Genomic DNA, 21,427 nt, shown 5'->3' on the forward strand with positions numbered 1-21,427 from the left:
TCCAGTGCTGATGCCACCTGCTCCAAGCGCAACCTCCAGGCCAGCTCCCCTTGCTGGGGAGAGCCTGGCACTGCCCGTGGCCCCAGCCCACAGCGGCAGCCCACTCTTGTCCTGCGCACAGATCCGAGTGGCACAGGCTCCTTATGCCTGCCCTGGGGGTGTGCACAGCAGTGGAAGCCATCCTCCCATGCCACCCAGATGAGACATTCGTGCCTTTGTCCTGTGCCTTGCCCTGGCTGGGCAGCCCCAGGCCCCCTCCTTCCTCATTGTGGGGGGCCTTTATCTACCCCCACAACACCCCTTCCCCTCCCCTCCCCTCCCCGCCCAACAGACTTACTAGCTGGATGTTGCTCTCCAAGCTGCTGGGCTTCGTATCGGCAATTGAATCGGGATCAGCCCAAAAAAATCTTTATCAGTGCACCCCTAGTAATGTATAGCATCTTCCCTTCACCTTCAAAAGGTGATATTTAGAGAGACAAGAAAGCATCTTTTAGAAGGGAAGATATTTGAAGATCTTAACAGTGGGCAAGGTATTTGATAACCAAGAATGACATGCATTATTTCTTGGCTCATTGCATAAGAATTTCTTGCAGTTGCATTATTATTTGCTCATTATCTTCATTTTGATTCTGCCTTACAGAGGCAAACTGTTATACATAGGTGGTTGGTGTGGCCTCTAACCTCAACAATCTTGCTTTTTCATCGTAGGAACTTGATAATCATTCTAGCAATTTATGAATCAAAAATTTTGCACCTAGCCTTTTTTATATTGTGCTTGCAATTTGAGGAATAGATAATAATAGGTAACTTCAGTAAGCTTTGTTTTTAAAGAATTACTTCTTGGGAATAATGGTTAATGATCTGGGAATTTTAAGTAGTGAATTGCATTCTTGATTTTTGCAGGCACAAGTTGTTTTACAAGGGAAGTCCAGAAGTATCATTATACGGGAACTCCAGCGGACAAACCTTGATGTAAATCTTGCTGTAAATAATTTGCTGAGCCGTGATGATGAAGATGGAGATGATGGAGATGACACGGCAAGTGAATCGTATCTTCCTGGAGGTTTGTATATTCTAACGTCTTTTCCTGTCTTTAAAATAATGTTAGTTCTGCTGTTTCAAATGGCAGTTTGAACGCAGTTATGCTTTCAGTGTTCATTGTTAATAGTCGACAGCATACTCCATGCTGTACGAGGTACACGGTGAAGATAGTTCTGGCCAGTAAGAACGTTCATTCTAAAAGATGGACCAAACAAGATCTTGTATTAAGAAGTCTAGGAGAGAGAATTGCTTAGAAATCTTAAAAAATTTACTATTGACTCTTTTTGAGAGGCATGGAAGCGAGTCTTCAGGATATTGAGCTTTATATAAGAACATAAGGATTGCCATTTATTGGGTCAGTTTTGCCTAGTATCCCGTGTCTCAGTGGCAGAGGGTGGATGCTGAAAGGGAGAGTGAACTGGGTATAACCAGAATTTTTTCCACTATTCCTCTCTCGCTTGCAGCTTCCAGCATTTAAGGTCTAGGAAGTTCTGATTTTGGAGGCTGTATCCTTAACTCCCATGCTCAATAGGTACTGATGGCCTGTTCCTCCATGAAGTTATCCTGTCCCATTGACATTACAGATTAATGCACCTGTTCAGTGTATGTTTGCCCATAAAAGCTAATTTTAATGAAAAATAGAATTTAACTTTTAAAATCTGTTTTAACACGGTAACATTGTGAATTTTATAAAGTAAACTGCATATAGCTTTCCATTAAGATGTTTCATGTAAGGGCTAAATAAAATAGGAAAAGTGTGCCCCTCTGCTCCCCCCCCTCCCCTTTTTTTAAAGCATCCTGTGTAACTGGATTTACAGATCCTTCAGCCTTTTCTTTCATTAACTAATTACTTTGGTACTCTGACTCTTCCTTACCAAATAACCATATTTGAAAATATTTGGTTGTCAAGTCTAATATGCTTTTTTTTTTTTTCTTTTAGCTAGGTGCATATTATGAAAATAACACTTCTAAACTCTGAATAATTACTAGTTTGTGTATGATAAAATGACATTTTAATATTTTCCTATTAAATGGGATTTTCTGCTCATCTGGTTCACCAGGAAGCTCATGGGCTTCCTTCATCTTTATCTTATCAATCATGTAATTAGATCAAGCGCTTTTCTGCACCAAAAGCTTGTTGCTACTTCTGTATTCAAGTTGCATCTAGTAAACTTCTCTATTCTGCTTTAAAATCAAAGGCCTTTTGGTTGAAAACTTGTAGGGAGAGAGATGGACAGAAGTGCCTTAGTTTGCACCTTGCTTTTTAGTAATCAGTAGTTGCACAGTCTACCAGTTTAGCACCTCACTCATGAGATGCGGTTGGGGAAATGAATTAATTATACTCTTGCCAAACTTATTCACAGAAAACTTCTTGTTCTAAGAAGATCGGGATGCTTTACTTCAGAAGCTGCCATTAGCTTAAACAATAAAGTATCACTGGTGTCTGTATAGACCAGAGTTTCATTCCAAACCACTCTAACTACAAGCTTTCTACATATTAATTATTCTCTTGATTTTAATCAGTGCTTCTGATCATAGAGACCATCTGGTAATTTATAGCTCATAGCACTTAGGAGCATTTCCAAAGCACATTGTCTTCTGTTCATGTTTCTGCCCCATCTTTTATCAAGACAAGATAAAGTTGGTGATAAATCTCTATATGTTATGTTTTCAGTAAATACCTAGCAATACTGTTTTCTCCATAATTACCTTTTCCCCAAGTTTTTCCCTTTTGCAAAGATCAAACCTTGTTAGATTACAGCCTCCACATGTAAAGCTACAATCTTCTTTATCATCCTTAAATCCTAGTTCTTGTTCATAATTTTCAAGGTCTTTGTGGAGGAGTCAAAAATGACAGCTGAAATGATATATTTCATGTTCCTTAACCCCAGTTTGGATAAAGTTTAATCTAGAACTCTTGGATCTCAAAATACACCTTCCCTGAGTCTTTCATAAACTATTTTACAGCCGAAGCAATAACTAAGGATTGTCATACTCCAAGGAGTTTAACTAAAGCCAAGCTCTATGTGTAGTCAAAACAATGCCAGAAGTTTAATAGTACTTTCCTAGCTCTACTCTTTGCATATTAAATGTTACCTGCAGACTTAGTTTCTCCCAGCTTTTCAAAGTTACTTATCAGGCTAGTGTTTAAGAAGCAGCTGATCAGAACATCTTACCTGTACACCTGTATGTTGTGGAAAAAGTGATAATATCTCCATTATGAAGCTCTGCAGAATCAGCCATTGATTCTAATTTTCACACACGCAGAGCATTTCCTTACTTTAAGGCTTCTGAAACTTCTTTATTTTCTGAAAACCTTCACCTATTCTCTTGCCTTTGGATGCTCCTCTGTACCTACTGCTGTGTAAGCTTAAAAAAATGTACAAAAAGCCAAAAATTGCTGTCCATTGCAAGCATGTTTTAAAAGGTTATTTTGAAACATTAAAAGAAGGTAATTTGTTGTTGTCCTTTTTATGATGTTTAATGAATGTTAAGTTGTTTGGGTGCTTTTCCTGCTTGATTTTATTTGTTTGTTTGTTTGTGTTTTTAACTTTAAAAAGCAGGGCTATATCAAAGCTGGTTTTGATTCGCATCTTTCATGCATGGAAGCTCTTCAATTTTTATTTTAACCAAGTGTTTGAAGTTTAAATATTTGTTAAAATATTAAAATAGGTTAAAAATCTTTCCCTCTTACCATAAACAAGGATTTTTATAGATTGCAGTGTCATTTCACTAATATTCTATCCTCAGTCACCATAATCTAAATCAGGAAAGACTGACTTGAATTTCTGTTGAAAACCAATAGTAACAAAAAAATGCTTGGCATGTCTTTGAGACATTCTTTGTCTTGTCACATCATAAAAGAGAAACATGTGCCACCTTGTCTTTCGCTTGTAGGTCACCTTTAAGCAATGTTTCTTTTTTATATTTTAGAAGAACACTTAATATGCTTGACAACTGTGCTCCATAAAAAATCTATTAGTATTTGTTTTGGTGACAATTTGATTGAGGCTCCATGAATTTAATATATTACAAACAAATAAAGCAAAATGAGGTAAATGAGACTTTACAGAGGAACGTACCAGTTAACGTAGAGATGACTGAAGATATTCCAGTTCAGCCACCAACTACTATCTCATGGCAAATGAGGTAGTTAAGTTAGAAGCTTGCCCTTGCTTTCTGTTTCCCTGACAAACTGCCTTGATTCTCCAGAATTTAAAAGGTTTCAGCTTAGTTCAGATTTATACTTATTTCTCTGTGGCCAGCCGTCCATAACATACATACCCGATTCTTACTGATGTGGAATGCCTTGTTTTTGGAAAAAAAAAAAAATGTGAAGCACAGATGCAGTGACATTACTGATTGCTTCTGAGATTGGTCCCTAAAAGTTCAGAAGGAGTAATTTTGCAATCTTGGTGGTGCAGCTTTGCCATTTATATTTGTATTGCACCATAATGAATATGAACCAGTCGAGCTGAGAGATGACTACCAGAATGGAACATCAAAGCTGGCTCTCTAACAACTATCCCAGTAAGGGACCACCAGTTGAGTTTTTTAAATGAATTTCAGGATGGATTTAGTCCAGATGTAATAACTAAACAGCACTCATTTGTTAGAGGTTTTTTTGTTTTTTTTTTATGGTTTTAATTCCTGGGCCACTTACTGTGCTTCTTGGGTTTGTAGGGGGGTGGGGGGAAGCTTCCTGTTAATACCCATTAGCTTATTGAAGTTGAGTAGATGTAAATGTGAAGCTCAGCCCATCTCATTTAGCATTGAGCGATGTGACAGACATACAGTTATGAGCTAACATTGTTTGTTTGAAAGCATCAGTGCTGAAATCAGGTGGGATTCTTGAGAACAATAGCACCATGACAAATGAAATACTTTTTGTCTTTTCAGGCTGCATCTATTTGTGTCCGTAAAACCCAAAAGACGCATAACTTAGTGGTAGTTGAAGGGTAGTGGATTTGGCTCCTTTGTCAAGAAATCAATTTAACTTATTTATTAAACTGGTAAAGCATTTTGGGGGAAAAAGGAAGTCTTATAGATAAAAAGACATGAACTTTTAAATCCTGTGTAAAATGGAAGAAAGAGAGAATTGATTTCCCCTTTTGTCTGAATGAGCCAAAACTTCATTAGAACTATTGGTTCTGTTGTGTTGACCTGTAACTTCCTAGGTCCAGAAGAGCCAGATGGGGAGGAATGTTTAAATTCTTGGAATTCATGTGCCACTTCTGTTCAGCACTCTTCCATACTGGATGAAAGAGCTGAGCTGAGAAAGCAAACTATTGTGAAATGATTGTTGGAGTGTCTTCTTCAAGAGATCTTCTGTATAGATTAGTTCTGCTGAAAAGGGCTGTCATGATGTTCGCTACAGCTGTTTGAATTGACAGTGACAGAGGGAGTTGTTTGATTATTTTGTTTTCTTTGTGGAGAGGTGCCAGTATGTGCAGTGAGATTAGGCTGCTCTGGGTTTGTATGGAGGGATAATACTACGTAAGTTGGGTTCTTTTTTTATTCAACACTAGGGGTGTCAGAGTCAATTGAGTCGGTGGGCCATATTCCCTACCAACAGCCATGGGATTGGCCATAGCTAGGGATCTGGTCTGTGAGGCTTCTCATAGGCTAGATGTGGCATTTTCAACTAGGGGGTATGCATACCCCTGGGGGTACTTGGGATGGCCTCAGGGGGTACTTGGTGGTAGGCGCCAAATACCTTGGGCATTGCCACTGGCACTTCTGCCAATCAGCCGAGGGGGGGACACTTCCTCCTCCCCCCCCCCGCCTGCCGTCACTGATCAGCTGCTGGGGGAACACCCTCCTCCTCACCCCCCACTTGTTTGGCCACTGGTGGACTCCTGCCTTCTTGACTGGCTGCCAGGGGTACACTAACCAAAAAAGTTTGAAAACCCCTGGGCTAGATGATCCACCTCTGCATCTGGGCTACAGGAATTCCTATTGTTGGAGCATCTCTGTTGATGCAGACAGCACCCAGGAAATTATCACCAGGGATCTGGGTTTTCCCTTTGCTGTGGAAAAACATGGGATGTGAGAAACTGTGGGTTTCCCCTTGCAGGCTGGCAGAGCTCCAGCCTTCAAGGGGTTGGTTGGGGCTGGAGGGAGCAGGACACAGGGAGTGCCACGTGCACACATGAACATAGCCAGCAATACAGCCAGGAAGAGGTGGAGAGCAGCTCCCTGCAGGTAAGTCTGTGTGGTGGGGGAGCAGACTAAGGCAGCCATGGTAAGGGAGGGAGTAGGGCAGGGTTGGTGGTTGGGTCTGGGAGCACTGCCCAGCCAGGGTGGGAATGTGGGGCCTGGCTGGGGGAGCAGGATAGAGCCATAGGAAGCTTGTTTGAGGGGTAGTAGGAGGCTGGTTTCCTGCTGCTGCTCTCCCACTCTCTGCTCTGGTGGCAGCAGCTGCTGGGTCCCATAACCTTGGAAGCTGGGGGCCGCCTCTGCCAGTGCTTGGGGGACAGGGTGCTGTGGGTTGGCAGTGAGGGGCGCCGGTGGGGGGGGGGGCTGTGGGTTGGCAGTGAGGGGCGCTGGTGGTGGTGGTGGGGGGGGGCTGTGGGTTGGCAGTGAGGGGCGCTGGTGGGGGGGGGGGGGGCTGTGGGTTGGCAGTGAGGGGCTCTGGTGGTGGGGGAAGCTGTGGGTTGGCAGTGAGGAGCACTGGCTTGGACAGGGGTGGCATGGACAGGGGACCAGCATACCAAGGCTGTTAAGTGCCATAAAGCAGTGGAGGAGAAGAGTGGGGGAACAACCACAGCTGGACCCACATCCTGGTGAGTGAAGGGGGAGCTCTGATTTTCTGTGATTAAACAAACCAAAAATGCTAGAATATATAGATATTTAGAATTTATTTTATTATAATGATTGAGGCACTGGTAGGCTTCCAAATTGCTTTAAAATGTAAATATATCAATAAAACATTGTGTTCAACTAGCACACGCAAGCACACAGGCATTTCATCTTAACTATGAAAAAACATGGATTTTGGGGGGGTTTAAAATTGGATAATTTAGGGGTTTTTAGAGAATCTGGGATTTTTTAAAACGGAAAAAAACAAGACCCTGGTTATTACTGCTGTCTCTTGCACTTTTTTACCCCCCCCTCCCCCCCCCCCATTGTCAACTGTCACCACAGATTTCAGTCACTAGCCTCAAAAAAACAGCAATTTGGTGGCAGCTAAGTTATGGTGGGATGGGGGAGTGGGGGCGGTGATGGAGCAGGGGCCAACAGCATTAACCCTCTAGGTGCTGGCTCAGGCTAACACAAGCCCTGCATCCCAGGTTCTGGAGTGGGTCATCCAGCCTCTGGGGCTTTATAGGCTGAATGCAGCCCAATGGCTGTATGTTCAACACCCTTCGTTTATACCATTCCAGGTGTTTAGATTATAGAATACGTCGTCTTCCACTGTAAACTGATATGTAGGCAGTCCTCGGCTTACAACATTTCGAGTTACAGTGTTTCGCACTTACAACATTTATAAATTGACACCCTCTGTCGACTTTGACGTCAGTTTCGACTTCACAACGCTTGATCCGATGCGCTGCATCACTCATCTCTCTGGAGAACATCTGTCCAAACTTCCTTGGACACTTTCTTTAAGAAAGCAGACAAGACTCCAGAAAAACCTGCAGCCAAGACTCCTGAGAAGACTCCAGTCAAGAGCCCTTCAAAAAGTCCAGCAAAGTCGCCTCAAAGAAGTCCTTCCAAAACAATATGATTGCTAGTTACAATATGAATACATTAATGTAGCTATATTACTCATCTATAATTGATTGAATACACAATTCTGGCTTATTTTTGGTGAAAATAGGGTATCAGGCCTTGGTTCAGGAACCAATCCCCCATTTATAACATTGTTTCCTATGGAAAAATCATTTCTGAGTTTCAATGTTTCGACTTGAGATGCGGTTTTCAGGAACCAATTGTGTTGCAAGTCCGAGGACTGCCTGTACACTACTACTGCATTGATGAAGAATGTGGATTAGAGAATAGGTTGGGGAAGGCTTCCATCAGGAGCTAAAACAAGTGCATCCAGCAAGCATCATCCCCTCTGTTTTACCTAGAAAGGTGAACAGACTCAAGTTGCTCAGTTCCCATCTGCTTGTGAGGGGAAGCTTTTTAAACTGCGTGTGCCTTCAGATTGCAACCTAGATTGCAGAATTAAGGGGTGTTCTGCAATAAACCAACAATGTAACACCCAAACTGTTTCCCTTACTCTGATGTGGATAAATCTAAGGGTATGGACTGGTGTTCATTTGCAGTGCTACAAAGTTTCTCAACAAAAACTTAGCACAGTGTGGACATATAGGCATCCCAGAGAGGTACCTTAAAGGGGGGGTTCTGTAGAAGGATGGGGTGGGGGAGGGGGGAACGTGATAAGGAATCTGCCTCCACAGGAGTCAGTGATGCTGTCCATAGCTGGCATCACCCATCTTGGTGGCATCCACGATGGCACTGCTGGGAAATCTCTTTCCTTTGGCCAGAACGCTAGATCTTGCTGGTATTTTTGAGCTGCAGGGGTGTGGCTCCTCACCGCCGCTCTTGAAGCACTTCCTGCCCCTGCCTCTGCATCAAGAATACCAAGCAGGGGACAGCTGTATGACTAGAGCTCTGCTGAATGCCTGGCTGTGATGGAACCATGTCTTGGCTGGTCCTGATAGGCAAAACCAGTTGGGGCTGCCACATGGCTGGCAGAGCTCCAGCTTTGCTGGCAACAGGGCCCCTGCAGGTGCCCTTGACAGCTTGTGACTTTGCAGGCTATCAGGGAGAGAGTGCTTTAGAGGTCTCTAGGACCCCCAGCATCCCAGTTTTCTGTCCTCCCCAAGGTGGAGGGAGAAAGGGAGGGGAAGCAGCTACTGTACAGGCATTAGACGTAGTGCTACCAAACTTATAACTTCCTCCTTGACAGTAGTACTTTTAGTCTGTAAAATTTTCAGGGTCTGCATGGGGCTACAAACAGCGTGAATGGCTGTGGGTTTTTTTTTTTATGGCACTAAATACATCCCTGTAATGTTACAAATGCTGCTCATGTCCATGGCCTAACAGAAATGTCATTGGTGAATGTGAATGTAGGTGACCCTTTTCTTCCACTACTGAAATATAGGTCACATTTGTGGGGGTTGTTGGACTTGTGTCTTCAGAATGGTGCTTATGACTTACGGCCTGAGGGCTGCTCACTGAAGTTTTCATCCTGAAGACTTTAAGCATTGGATTGGTGTCTAGATTGGGGGTCAGCAACCTACAGCCTGTGGCACAGAGCCTTTATATCAGGGGTGGGCGAAATACGGCCTGTGGGGCCCCTAAAATTAGTATTTATTTGCCCCTGGCTCCTGTCATAGATGAAGCTGGGGCTTCTGGCCTGGGACCGTGGGGCTGTTTGTGGCTGCTCCAGCGTGGGAAATTCAGGCAAGAAGGCGGGGGAGGACTGCGGGGATCACCTCTGGGTCGGGCCAGCTCCTGCTGAGCTCCACGGTCCAGCCATGCAGCTGGGAGCTGGCAGCAAAGTGGGGGTAGGGGGGAGCAGAAGCAAGTGGGAATTGAGGGCCTATGATGGTGTACCAGGGTTAGCACCAGTGGGGCCCAGAGCGAGGTGGTGGGAGCGCAGGGTGTAGGATGGCAGGGGTCTGTAGAGCCAGGCTGGGCTGCATCAGCAGGGAGAGGGAGGAGCTGGCCCAACTACATAGAGCCCCTGCTGGCCAGGACCCCGCACTCCTGCCACCGTGCTCTGGGCCCCACCAGCTCTGGCCCCGGAACACCAGCACGAGCCCTGTGCTCCTGCCCAGCTGCCACTGGCTCCCACAAGCCCACTTACTTCCAGAGCACCAGCCCCACAGTACAAGTGGGGAGCAGCGCGCAGCCCCGACCCTGTGCTTGCCCACAGAAAATGAGCTGGTGCTCAGCACGGGGGGAGGAAAGCGCCCACCCCCGCCTCCATGGCTGGTGCTTCCTGCTGCAGCTGCTTGCAGCCCATGTGGGACTGTCCTGTCTCTCAGTTGCATCGGTGCCACCCCACGGGGCAGCAGTGGCAATGGAAAGCAGGCACAGGCAGCCCTGCACAGGCTTGGAGAGGCTGCAGCACAGGGCGCTGGCCACGGGTGGGGGGGAAGCTTTTCCTTCCGCACTGAGCACCAGCTTGTTCCCCAGAAGCTGCTGCTCGGTGCCAGTGGGCTGTGTTTGCTGCAGCTGCACGTCCAGGCCTGTCATGCTAGGCTGTAGTGCAGCTACTTCACTGCCTCTGTGCTGCCCAGTGCAGCCTCTGCGCTGGGCAGCACAGAGGCGCTGGTGAAGTAGCCGCACCACAGATTAGCCCGGTGTAGGCTCTGGGTGGGTGGCCATAGCAAACACTGTCTGGCAGTGGTGAGCAGGCGGTCCACTTTCCTCCACGACGAGCAGCAGCTTTTGCCAAGATGCTGCTGCTGCAGCTCAGCCCCAGTGGACGAGCCCGGAGCTGGCGTGGGACCCAGGCTAGCAACGAGCTGGTGCTCAGAGGAGAGGGAAAAGCAGGCACTTTTATAGAATGATCCACCCAGGTGAGAAGTCAGAGGGTGCTAGGACCCTGCCATCAGGGTGGGGTGGAGGTACTGGGAGTGAGCGGGCAGGCAGGAACCAGCGGCAGCCAGGTGGGAGTGTGGGGCCTGTGCTGGTGTCCATTCAGCAGGTGCTCTATGGAGCTGGGCCCATTTCCCCCCTCTCCCTGTTGGTGCAGTCCAGCTTGGCTCCACAGATTCCTGCCAGCCCATATCCTGTGCTCCTACCACCCCACTCTAGGCCTCACTGGCCCTGGGACATTGGTGCAGGGCCTGCGCTCCCGCTTGCTTCCACTCCCCCCCCGGCTTTCTCCACTCTCCTGCCTGCCCACTCTGCACTACATGGCTCCCATACCCACATCCATATCCACGTATCCCCACAAACACCCATATGCAATCATTTCTGCATCTACACCACAAATGCCCACGAATCGTGACAAAAATATATTTTTTAATTAAAATATATTATTATGGGTGTTTGATTTTTTTTTTTTAGTATGTAATTTGATTTTTTTTCCCCCTAAGATGACAAACCCTCTTCCCCAAAGGAGTACTTCCATGGGCAAGGGGAGGGACTTCCAGTGGCAAAGGTCAGAGGCTAGGGGCGGGACTTCTGGTCTCAAGGTGATGACCAGGGGGCGGGTCTACCCATGTGGCCCTCAACAGCTTGCCAAAACTTGGTAAGTGGCCCTCCGCCCAAGATAATTGCCCACCCCTGCTTTATATCTACTCAAGTTTGTTAGGCTACAACGGCATATTCATTCAGTGCCAGGGGTGATTGTTGGCTGTGGGAGTTCTCTGTGTGCTGCTGCAGAAATGATGGCAGGGTCCTAGCACCCTCTGACTTCTCACCTGGGTGGATCATTCTATAAAAGGTTGCCTGCACCTGGTCTTGATAGGGTATCCTGGAGGAGGGACCTAAGCTGCTTAATGGAAATATAGTATAACATTTGTTTGCGTTCACTTAACCAACACTTGGGTGAGAGAAAAAGGGGCAAAGGAAATGAGCAAGAGAATTTCAGAGGTGGGAAGAATTTTAGAAAGTGAGAGGAAGACAGGTCAAAAGAAATGGGCTAAATGCTTCTTAAAGTACATTTAGTGATTAATTTTTTTTTTAATGCCAGTTAGATCTGGTTTAGCTTAAGTAGGTTCTAGTCTAATAAAAAAAATCATATGCCTATTTTTATTCCCTGTTAGGAGCACTTAAAAAATTGTAGGCCGTATTTAGCAAACTTTTTGATAGAGCCAGGTTATAGTGTCTAAAAATCAGGGTTTACCTCAGAATCTTTGCTCTTCAGCTTTGAACTGCGCTTCTTGGCTGAACAGCTCATCTCCAGATGAGCCAAGATAAGTGCTCTTTTAAAACTTAACTTTATATCTAGGGAAGAAGTCATTTTCCCTAATAGGCTGGGTACCTGGTAGAGGCTTCAGGATTTAGTTTTTAATATTAATTTCTTTCAAATGTTTAATCTAGTTATTTCTGTGGACGAATGTGCATTTTACAGCTTTTAATTACTTTCTTGATATGCTTTACTGTTTGGTCACTTATATCTTATCTGTACTTCATTATTAAATTTATTTATTATTTTACCTTTAAGTTTTGTATTTAATTTAGGTGGGACTAGCTCTTGAAACCTTTCTTGTTTCCCAGAATATATGTGGGGTCAACAGTAGGCTGTCTCTTCTGTTTCAGTTTTTAGGCATCTCTCTTGTTTTCCTTCTCTTTATTCCAGAAGTTGGGAAAGGAAAGGTTCAGAGCTCTTCTATTATTATTAGTTCTCTAACTCTTTTGGGTCTAGATTTCCTTATTGTTTGATTGAGACTATACATTTGATTATAGAAAGGGGTTGTGACTGAAGCAGCTAGGTGCATTATATAAGGTTGTTGTTTTGATATATTGCACTACTATTATAGGATTTGGTGTATGAACTTGGGATAGATTTCATCACAAAACTTCTGTATCAACTATTACCAGCTTCTTCGTTAGTGTGTGAATATTATCTAGCCCTTATTAGAGAGAACAAAGTATGATAATAGGGGCTAATAAAAGAAATGTAAATGTCTGTAAGGTCATACTGCCGGATGCAAGTGTTTTAGAGTAGTGGCTAAGATACCTATAGTATTTCAGTAAACTTTTTTTATTGTTAGTACTCTTCCAGATACCTCTTTAACCATTTTAATATGGAAAGCGATCCTTATGCCAGATAGCTATTAAAGCTTGCTCTGAGGGTTATAGCTTCTATTTTGTGGACTGAAAAATTGTTTGATTCCATGTGCTGGGCAGCCACATGCTAATGTGTAGGATCTTAGGAGGGGCCAGCTTTTGCCATCAGTTCTGTCCTCCGCTTATCGTAGGCAATTCAGGCAGTTCTGCTCTGTGGGTTTTTAACATTTTTATTAGTTCTTTGTTTTTTCCAAGTGCATAGCAAGGTCTGGCTTTCTGGGTGTGGAAAACTTTTGCTTTGGGGTAAGACATGTCTGGGGAAATGAGGTTAGACAAGTGATAGAGCAGCTCCTGTAGGGAAAATTTGCTCCACATATTGGTCCAATGTGCTTGACTTTCTGTGAGTGCATAGGAGGCACATCAGTTTGCACTGGTGAATCTGAAGAGCAGAAACTTCTTATAGCTAGGTATTTTTTGTTTCGATATTTATTTGGTGATGGTCTTTCTAGCTGATGATTTTAAGTAGCTGATTATTCACTTAAGACCCTTGTCTCCTCTTATAGAGGATCTTATGTCTCTTCTGGATGCTGACATACATTCTGCTCACCCAAGTGTCATTATTGATGCTGATGCTATGTTTTCAGAAGATATTAGTTACTTTGGTTATCCATCCTTTCGGCGTTCATCACTTTCCAGGCTAGGCTCATCCCGAGGTAATTTTGCACCTTTTTTCTTTGTAATAAGTAGTCTGCTTTGCAAAAGGTAGAGATAGTACACCCTGGGGGTTTAGGCTCTAAGTTTTATGCACACCAGTAATGCTGTATACATTGTGTCTAATGATTATCAAAATTATTAGTTAATGACTTCTGAATGCAAGCAGGTAAGTTCTGTAAAAGCCATAGTAACATCTTTGAAATTTGATATCTTTAATCATTGATATGCAAAGTATTATAGAAATTTTGCATGAAATAATACATCTTTAAAAATCACGTAGGAGAAGCATCTGCTAGTTACCTTATAACCAACTGGGAACGTTAATTCTGCTCTGTAATCCTGTTTCATGTGACATGCAGCATTCTTCAAGCTAGTTTCTTTGGTTTAGGCTATTATGTACATAGTGTTCTTATTTTCTTACATGTCCATTTTGTCATAGAATAAGTTTGTGCAGTGAGAGTAGACAGTTTAACTGCAGTCAAGGGAGATGGAAGTTAACCTGTGTATTTCCTTTCCTTTCTTTTTTTTTTTTTTTTTTGGAAGCCTTTTTAGAGTTGGATTAGGAATATTTGTTTGTAGATAGTAAATGTTTTGAAAAGTATATTACATTTTAAGATGCTTAATAGAGTATGGTAGCTACTTCCTTATAGGTTTTTGAAGATCATCCTACTCAATAAATGCCCACAACATTTACAAACTGTTAATCCAACCTCTGTCATATATGCTCATTTAGTACAGCTCTGCCCCTTTTCACAAGTCTGTTTTCTAGTATGTTAACTGTTGAACATAATTGCCTGATATAAATTGAGTCAAGGGTCAGTTTGATGTTAGCAGGTACACTGATATATGAACTTGACCTGTAAGACAAGCTGTTATGTTTGGCTTCTATAAAAACTCGTCCCCATTTGCCTAGTATAACAAAAAACCAAAGCCTTGCAGTAATTTATTTGAAGGGATGATACATTAGTGTGATCATTTCGTACATGTAATTCCAACTGAATTTTGTGAACACAAATGAGGTACTTAATGGGTTAAATTCATTATGTGCATGTACAAATATTTGGCATCTGACATAAACTCCTTCTAAATCCCTCCTTTTTTTTCCTTTCCTAAGGTTATTCTATGTAAGACGTTACCACGAATTTTATAATCCTTATTTTCCATGCATAGTTGACTCTTGGAAAGTTAGTTTGATTACCTGATTTAAAAAATTTATCTGCATGAGCGAACTGCAGAGTACTGGCTTTAGACAGTTTGTAGGCCAATTGGAGGGGAAGCATTTTGGTAAGGAACATTTTCCTATGAGGATCCTTTTTAAAACTTGTCTGACACTTGAAAAGTTTTCATTTGAACTACTCAAAACAATTAGACTTTAATTTATTAAATCCAGTCCTATAAAATATTGTTTTAAACAAAAGGGGTTGGATTATCAAATTTTTACAAAAAAATACTTTTTTTTAAGATTGTTTTGTCTTTAACCTTTTCAGGTTGTTGTTTTTGGGAGACTTGTTGTGAAACTCTCTAATAAATACTCCTTTTTGGCTTGCTTAAATATATGTAACAGGTGTTACAGATATAGATTTTTTTTTTAAGAGATTGATAAAACACCATGCAGTAAAACTGTGCATATTGTACCCTAAAACCTCAAATCAGCATGTTAAACATTTTTTGGCATTTTACTGTTGGTGAAAAATGAAACCTTATGCTTTATAATAACACTTGATGGTCAAAACTACCTCACTTATTTCTAGTTCATAATTTTTATATTTTATATTATTTTGGTAATGTTAAGTACATATGCTTGAAAGGGTTTATATTCAATGTTGCATGTCAGGAATTTTTATATATAAATATTTTTAATTAATGATGAGTAGATTTGCCTACTGTTAGTTGCATCCTGAAGGGTCTTTACTAGAGAGTGGCTTACTTTTATCCCACTGGTGTGACCCAATTGCATACCAGTTCTCCTTCTTCCCTTAGAGAGAGACTCTGAGCTGTTGCGTGAACGTGAGTCCGTTTTACGTTTGCGTGAACGAAGGTGGCTTGATGGAGCCTCATTTGATAATGAAAGGGGCTCTACAAGTAAGGAAGGGGAGCCAAACCTGGATAAGAAGAATACTCCTGTCCAAAGCCCTGTTTCATTAGGAGAAGACTTGCAGTGGTGGCCAGACAAGGTACTGAGAATTTTTTGGCTTGTTTATTCATTTTGTATATTATATGCAAATATATAATTCCTGGTGAATACTTGGTTTTGTTTGTGTAATTATTGAAGTAAATTTGTTACATTTTCTTATGCACTTATTTCTGTTTATACTTTTGATGTTCATGTCTCAGTAATTGAAGGTTTGTGGCTATATATGTTCTTACTTATTCCATCTGTCTGGCATCCCTCCTTGCCTCGTCATGGAATATAAGGTTTAGTCTCCCTAGCTGCCTACCTGGAGCACTGACCCCATTTTCCTCCAGCTGCTGAAGCTGAGTTGCATAGATACTTGAGAGTCAGGAAAGTAATAGTTTTTTTCTAAATAAGTGCATCTTGACCTGACCGGTGCATGGGATTCTGACCTGGTATCTGAGCTAGTAACTCTAATCTCTTAAATCAGCAAAATCTGTGCTCTTGGTCCTCTTGCTGATCTGGCAGTAGAATGAAGGCTACCAAGCTCAGCTGGACAAAAAGGAATGTTTTTAATGGAGCAGAGCATGATTAATAGGAGTCGGAACTTGGGCTACCAGACTATCCTTCAGCTATCTGCTACAATGTACCCGTGCTTTTCTGTGGAAGTGAAGTGCTCCCTTTCTGACATGGCGACCACCCCCATTAATTTATTCAGTTTCTTCCTTGAGCGCTATTTTCTGATATTGATTTCATACAATAGATTGGTTGAGTCTACAATCTCTTCCTGGGACATCTTAGTTTTTATAGTGTTCATTGCCATAATATTTCAACATTTCTAGTTGAAAACCACTTAAGACTTAACACAGACTTCATGAACTGTTCTGCTCTTCTCAGATTCAGGGTGGCTTTTTTTGACTGATACCTCTCTCAAAAATATTTAAAGAAATATACATACACATTTCAGCTTTCAGTTAAAGCAAGGAAACGTTATCAAAACAGGTTTTTTAGTATATTCCAGAGTGGCCAGAATTTAGATTATTTGCCTCTTGGTTCATTTTATAGCTCATCCTTCTTGTTTTGAGAATACTTTGTCTCTTCTCCATTATTTTCCCCTGGGATTTGTTAGCTGTATAGTCAAAGAGTATTCTGTTTGAGGATCTAGCTGCTAAACCTGTGTCCCAACCTACTGATAACCTTCAAAATCTAAAAAAAAGTCCTTGAATAATAAACAAAAAATAGGCATACTTGGAGCCAGTGGAAGGGTGCATGGCACATAAGTGACTTACTGAATTGATTCATCCTACTGATGAGATCAGCAACTATGTTTTCATGTTGTTTCCATCTTCAGTCCTAATAATAAGCTGTTGTGTAAACCACAATGACTATGATAAGCATATGGCTTAAATTGGTTAGGTTGTCAGTTCGAGAAACAGGGGTTATCTCTTGCAAGTCTGCCTGATAACTTAGTGATGAGTCCAGTAGAACCTGGGACTGTACATTACTTTTAAGTTCTTTTTTCCAGAGAGTAAAATCAATCTAGTTTCTTACTTTGAATTCCTATCCTGTTTGTTCCCAAAAGCTTCGTATACAGTTGCGTGCAGTCACACAGCACATCAATAGCAAATATTTGCCATGGGCACCAAAATTGTTCTCCAATCCAGATTGTCTGCATTGCAGGAGAAATCAAGTGGACTGCTTTCAATATTTAGCTTTGAGGAGTTAGGTTTACTACATCCTACTGAAGTGAAAAAGAGGAGAAATCTTGGCTGAGTTACGTAAGGCAGATTAGGACTACAGTTTTAATTTGAATGTTGGAAGATATGCCATTTTTGATGCTGGCATTTATCAACATTAGTATAAGCCAATGTTGCTATTGCTCTATAGTCCGTGTTGATGGCAGCCATATCATAGCAAAACAGTTTTCCTGTATTTTGTTATTTTGTGAGCTTGTTACACTATGGACAGCAAGTGATGACAGGAAAACTGTTCAAATGTTCCCTTCCAGTCTTCATTATTTTGCTATCCTTTATATTTAATAGAGAATTTTGAACTGTTGGTAATTTCATATTTTCAAAAGCATAAATGCATTCTTGATGCATCTTAAGATCTGAGCATATATGCTTAAGAAAATTTCACTTTTTCCAGCTGAAAATGTATGTAACCAAAGGAAAATCTTTTAATGAACAGAGAACATAAAAATACACCAACTTTTCCCAGAGTGTAGTTAATTCGTGTATACCTAGATCTCTTAAGACAATAGACATGATTTTTTTTCACAGTTTGTACCATTCTGTGTTCAGAATGGCTTGTTAAATGAATATTTGATATTATTCCATGAGTTAACCATCCAGTAAAAGGAGGCAATGTATTGTTTTACAAAATTTGAAAGTCAAATCTATTAAACTATTTGTGATAAAAGCTAAAAATGGTGAATACATCTTATAAACCATGTTCACTATGACTTGTTTGTGTTTTTTCTTTCCTTCCTCTTCCTCATCTTGTTGTGGGTAGGAAATGTCTGGTTATTTTAGTCCTTCAGCTGTTGCTCTTCATTGTAAACAGCTTAGATGCAGGTAGCATTTTTGACTTGACAGCTTTCCACTAACCAACAGCAAGTGTTCAATGAAGCTTTTGTAGTTAACTTTAATTCTTAAATGTTTTCAGTCTATTGGAAAATAGAAAGAAAACCAGAACTCTGAAAGTAAAATTGCCATTAGATAGCTGTGTTGGTAGCAAAACTGTACCTAGGACCTCTGTGGAATTCAGACCGGAAGGAAACATGGTCTTCAACAGCATGTCGAAGATAACTGTCCACCATATAAAATGGTGGAGCCTAATTGCATTAGTTCATAAGATTAATAATTGAAAGATTGCACACTAAACTAGCTAAAGTATTTACTTACAAGCTGATTACTACACCAACCAGTATCAGAGTTAATTTAGCATGCAGCATCATAAAGGTATATTGCAATAAGATTTAGCGCATTGATTTTTAAACCTTCATCTTGCGCAGGTTAAAGTCAATACGACTTAAATAGTGAAAGAGTAGATAATTGTTGTTATTAATAAACCACAGGCTTCAGCTTAATTTGAGAATTATTGAATAATTGTCTTAAGCATTCTTTAGACTTGTATACTTCAATTTATGTGCAGTCATTTTAAAAAACAAGCATTTAGAGGGAAAATTTTATACTTAAAATAACAAATATTGAAATTTTGGAAATATTAAAATTTAACTTGCCTTGTATGAGCAACACATTTCTTAATTTTTAAAAGGCCTCCATACAGTTCATTATAATAGTATAGAGCGAGCACATGTCTTTAATGAGTACATAAACTGTACCAGATATCAAAAAAGCTTTAATACAGGGATGAGAAACCAGGCTTTAAGAAGTTACTGTTGATCCTTAACTCTGCCTCCATTTTATACAACTTAAAAATGGGATTCTGGTTCCTAAAAGTAGTAGAGAGGATCTGGCCATATCTTCTAGTAAAAAAATGCATGGCAAAATGGTCTGCTCTGCCTTGAAAATCTCCATGAGGGTCTTTTTACAGTACTGTAGCAAGGGATGTTACCAGCAGTGCACTGACATAGGGTGCCCTTGCACAGAAGGTGCAAAATCACATGGAAGTAGTATTGCATAGTGGCATATAGGGGGCTGCTCTGCATATGACCTGCACCAGGCACCAAGATGCAAGCTTGGCTACAGCTCTGGTCTTTTAGATATTTGTCACGCAATGCAACACTACTGTAATTTTTTTATAGCCATATGCACTATATTTGGATTATAGTGATGCCTGCAGGTCACAAGCAGATTTGGGGTCTCATTTGCTATGCACCTTATAAACATAGTACAGGTACTCCTCATTTAGTCACCCCAGTTAACGTTGTTTCGTTATTACGTTGCTGATCTATTAGAGAACATGTTCATTTAAAGTCGCAGTGTTTGGTTACATCATTGTTTGGCCACTGCCTGCTAGTGGGTAACTACTGTGACGTAATTGGATTCACTTAACATTGTTTTGCTTAAAGTCACGTTTTTCAAGAACATAACTATGATGTTAAGTGAGGAGTAGCTGTATCATGGTTCCTGTCTCTGAAAGCTTAGTGTGAAAGGCTAAGACATGGAAGCATGCTGGAGTAAGGTTTGGGAGGGAGCCAGGGTGGTAAAAGGAAAGTACAGGTTGGGCATAATTCCTATTTAGCCATGGGAGTGGAAAAACCCAGAAAACACCTGTCACTTTTTGGTGGGGGTGGAGTTGCATGAAATTGAACCATTTCTTGGAGGCAGTTCAGCTGCCCAACCTGTCTGATTGCTAACTTGGCAGTCAATTTCATCAGCAGTCTGCCCAACTTATTGGCTCTCCTGCTGGGAAACCAGGCACCTGAAAGCCCATAGTACCCTAGTTCCTCAGGTGGTCAAGTTGCTGGGCTCCCAGGTGCTGTGCAACACATTAGCTAGGCTCCCACAGACACTGGAAGCATCGCTGTCAGTCTCTGTAGTAGCTGGGGCTTCCCATGCTCAGGGACACCAGGCCCACAGACAGCCTCAGAATGACAGGCATTCACAGAACAAAAATTGTTTTTGTTGTTTACTAAATCAGGGGGAAAAAATTACAGAACATTGAAATCCTTCCTGGAACGAACTGCTTTCTCTATATAACTGTACACTACAAGTGACTACAATGCATTAGCTACCTAGCTGTTTTGATTTACTCTTTTTTTTACTATGCCTATTTTGCAGTATATTTTTGTTGATAATGTTGTTTATATGCTACTTAGTAATTTTTTGTTCCCAAGTACCGTTTTAATACAAAAACACAGCCATGTTTTTTATTGATTTGTGTAAACAAGCCTTTTAACCAGTTAAAAACTAAATAAAACTGTCCAGTGCTTGAACTTCAAATGCATGTTCTGGCAAATATTTCTCTCAGCTCTGTTAAAAAAGATGCATTCAGCAGAATCTCAAACATGAAGCTTATGTACAGTTGGAGGAAGCTAATCTTAAATCAACAGACTCTGCTGATATTAATACAAAGTCATCTTGGAATGGATATTTAAGCCCCTATTTTAAAAGGACTAAGAAATGATTGCAGTTGGCATTGAGAGGACCAGTAATGTGAGAATTACCTAGTTCTTTAAGCTTTTGTTTCGCATGTGGGAAATTTAATGAAAAAAACAAATGCAGGTATTGGTACATACAATATTTGTTATGTAGTATAGGCTTCTCATTCTACCTTACACTATATGGTTTCTGTGACCAGGATACGAGTGTATATAAATCCCTTATTGAATATATGTTGACTGTCTCTACACCTTTAAATGAGTTAAAATACTGTACTGGTTTTCCATTTAACTGAAAGCTGGGATTAGATTGTATAATGTAGGGTCAGTATAGAATACTAAACTGTTACTATTTTATGTATTTTATAGCTATTTATAACTGTTATAAAGAAAAATATTTTTTAAGGCATAACGTCTGACCTACTTATTGTTTTGATTAACTATTTTTCATTAAACAACTATTCTTTTGAGAGAGAGTTTTGACCTTTTCAATTTGCAAAATTCTTTCATATGGAGATGTTAGGCTTGATGCTTCCAAAACATTAAACCACCTCTTAATGGGAGCTATTCTGAAAATTGATTCCCTGGTTGAGTGCTTTTGTTTGTTAGAAACTCCCTTATTTTTTTGCCCTCAAAACCAACAAAAATGAACTCTCCCCCTGCTCGTCAAACACCTCTTATCCCCCAAATGACCCTATCTTGATTTATAGCTTCCTTTGTAAGATTTTAGTTTTAAGAAAATTAGTTTATTTTAAAGTTGAAAAAATATCCAGTGCTGAAAAGGCAGA

At 41.2% G+C, this 21,427-nt stretch overlaps 1 protein-coding gene across 1 annotated transcript in view; it reads left to right on the forward strand.

The window, feature by feature from the left end:
* Positions 1 to 21,427, forward strand: part of UBR5 (ubiquitin protein ligase E3 component n-recognin 5) — a 149,398-nt gene that overhangs the window by 44,018 nt on the left and 83,953 nt on the right. Inside the window, exons 7-9 of the mRNA XM_059723832.1 lie at positions 904 to 1,063; positions 13,308 to 13,457; positions 15,421 to 15,632. Of these exons, the coding sequence (XP_059579815.1) occupies positions 904 to 1,063; positions 13,308 to 13,457; positions 15,421 to 15,632 (522 nt within the window). The remainder of the gene's footprint in view (positions 1 to 903; positions 1,064 to 13,307; positions 13,458 to 15,420; positions 15,633 to 21,427) is intronic.

Source organism: Alligator mississippiensis, chromosome 3, assembly GCF_030867095.1.
Source record: "Alligator mississippiensis isolate rAllMis1 chromosome 3, rAllMis1, whole genome shotgun sequence".
In the NCBI taxonomy this organism is placed as follows: domain Eukaryota; kingdom Metazoa; phylum Chordata; order Crocodylia; family Alligatoridae; genus Alligator; species Alligator mississippiensis.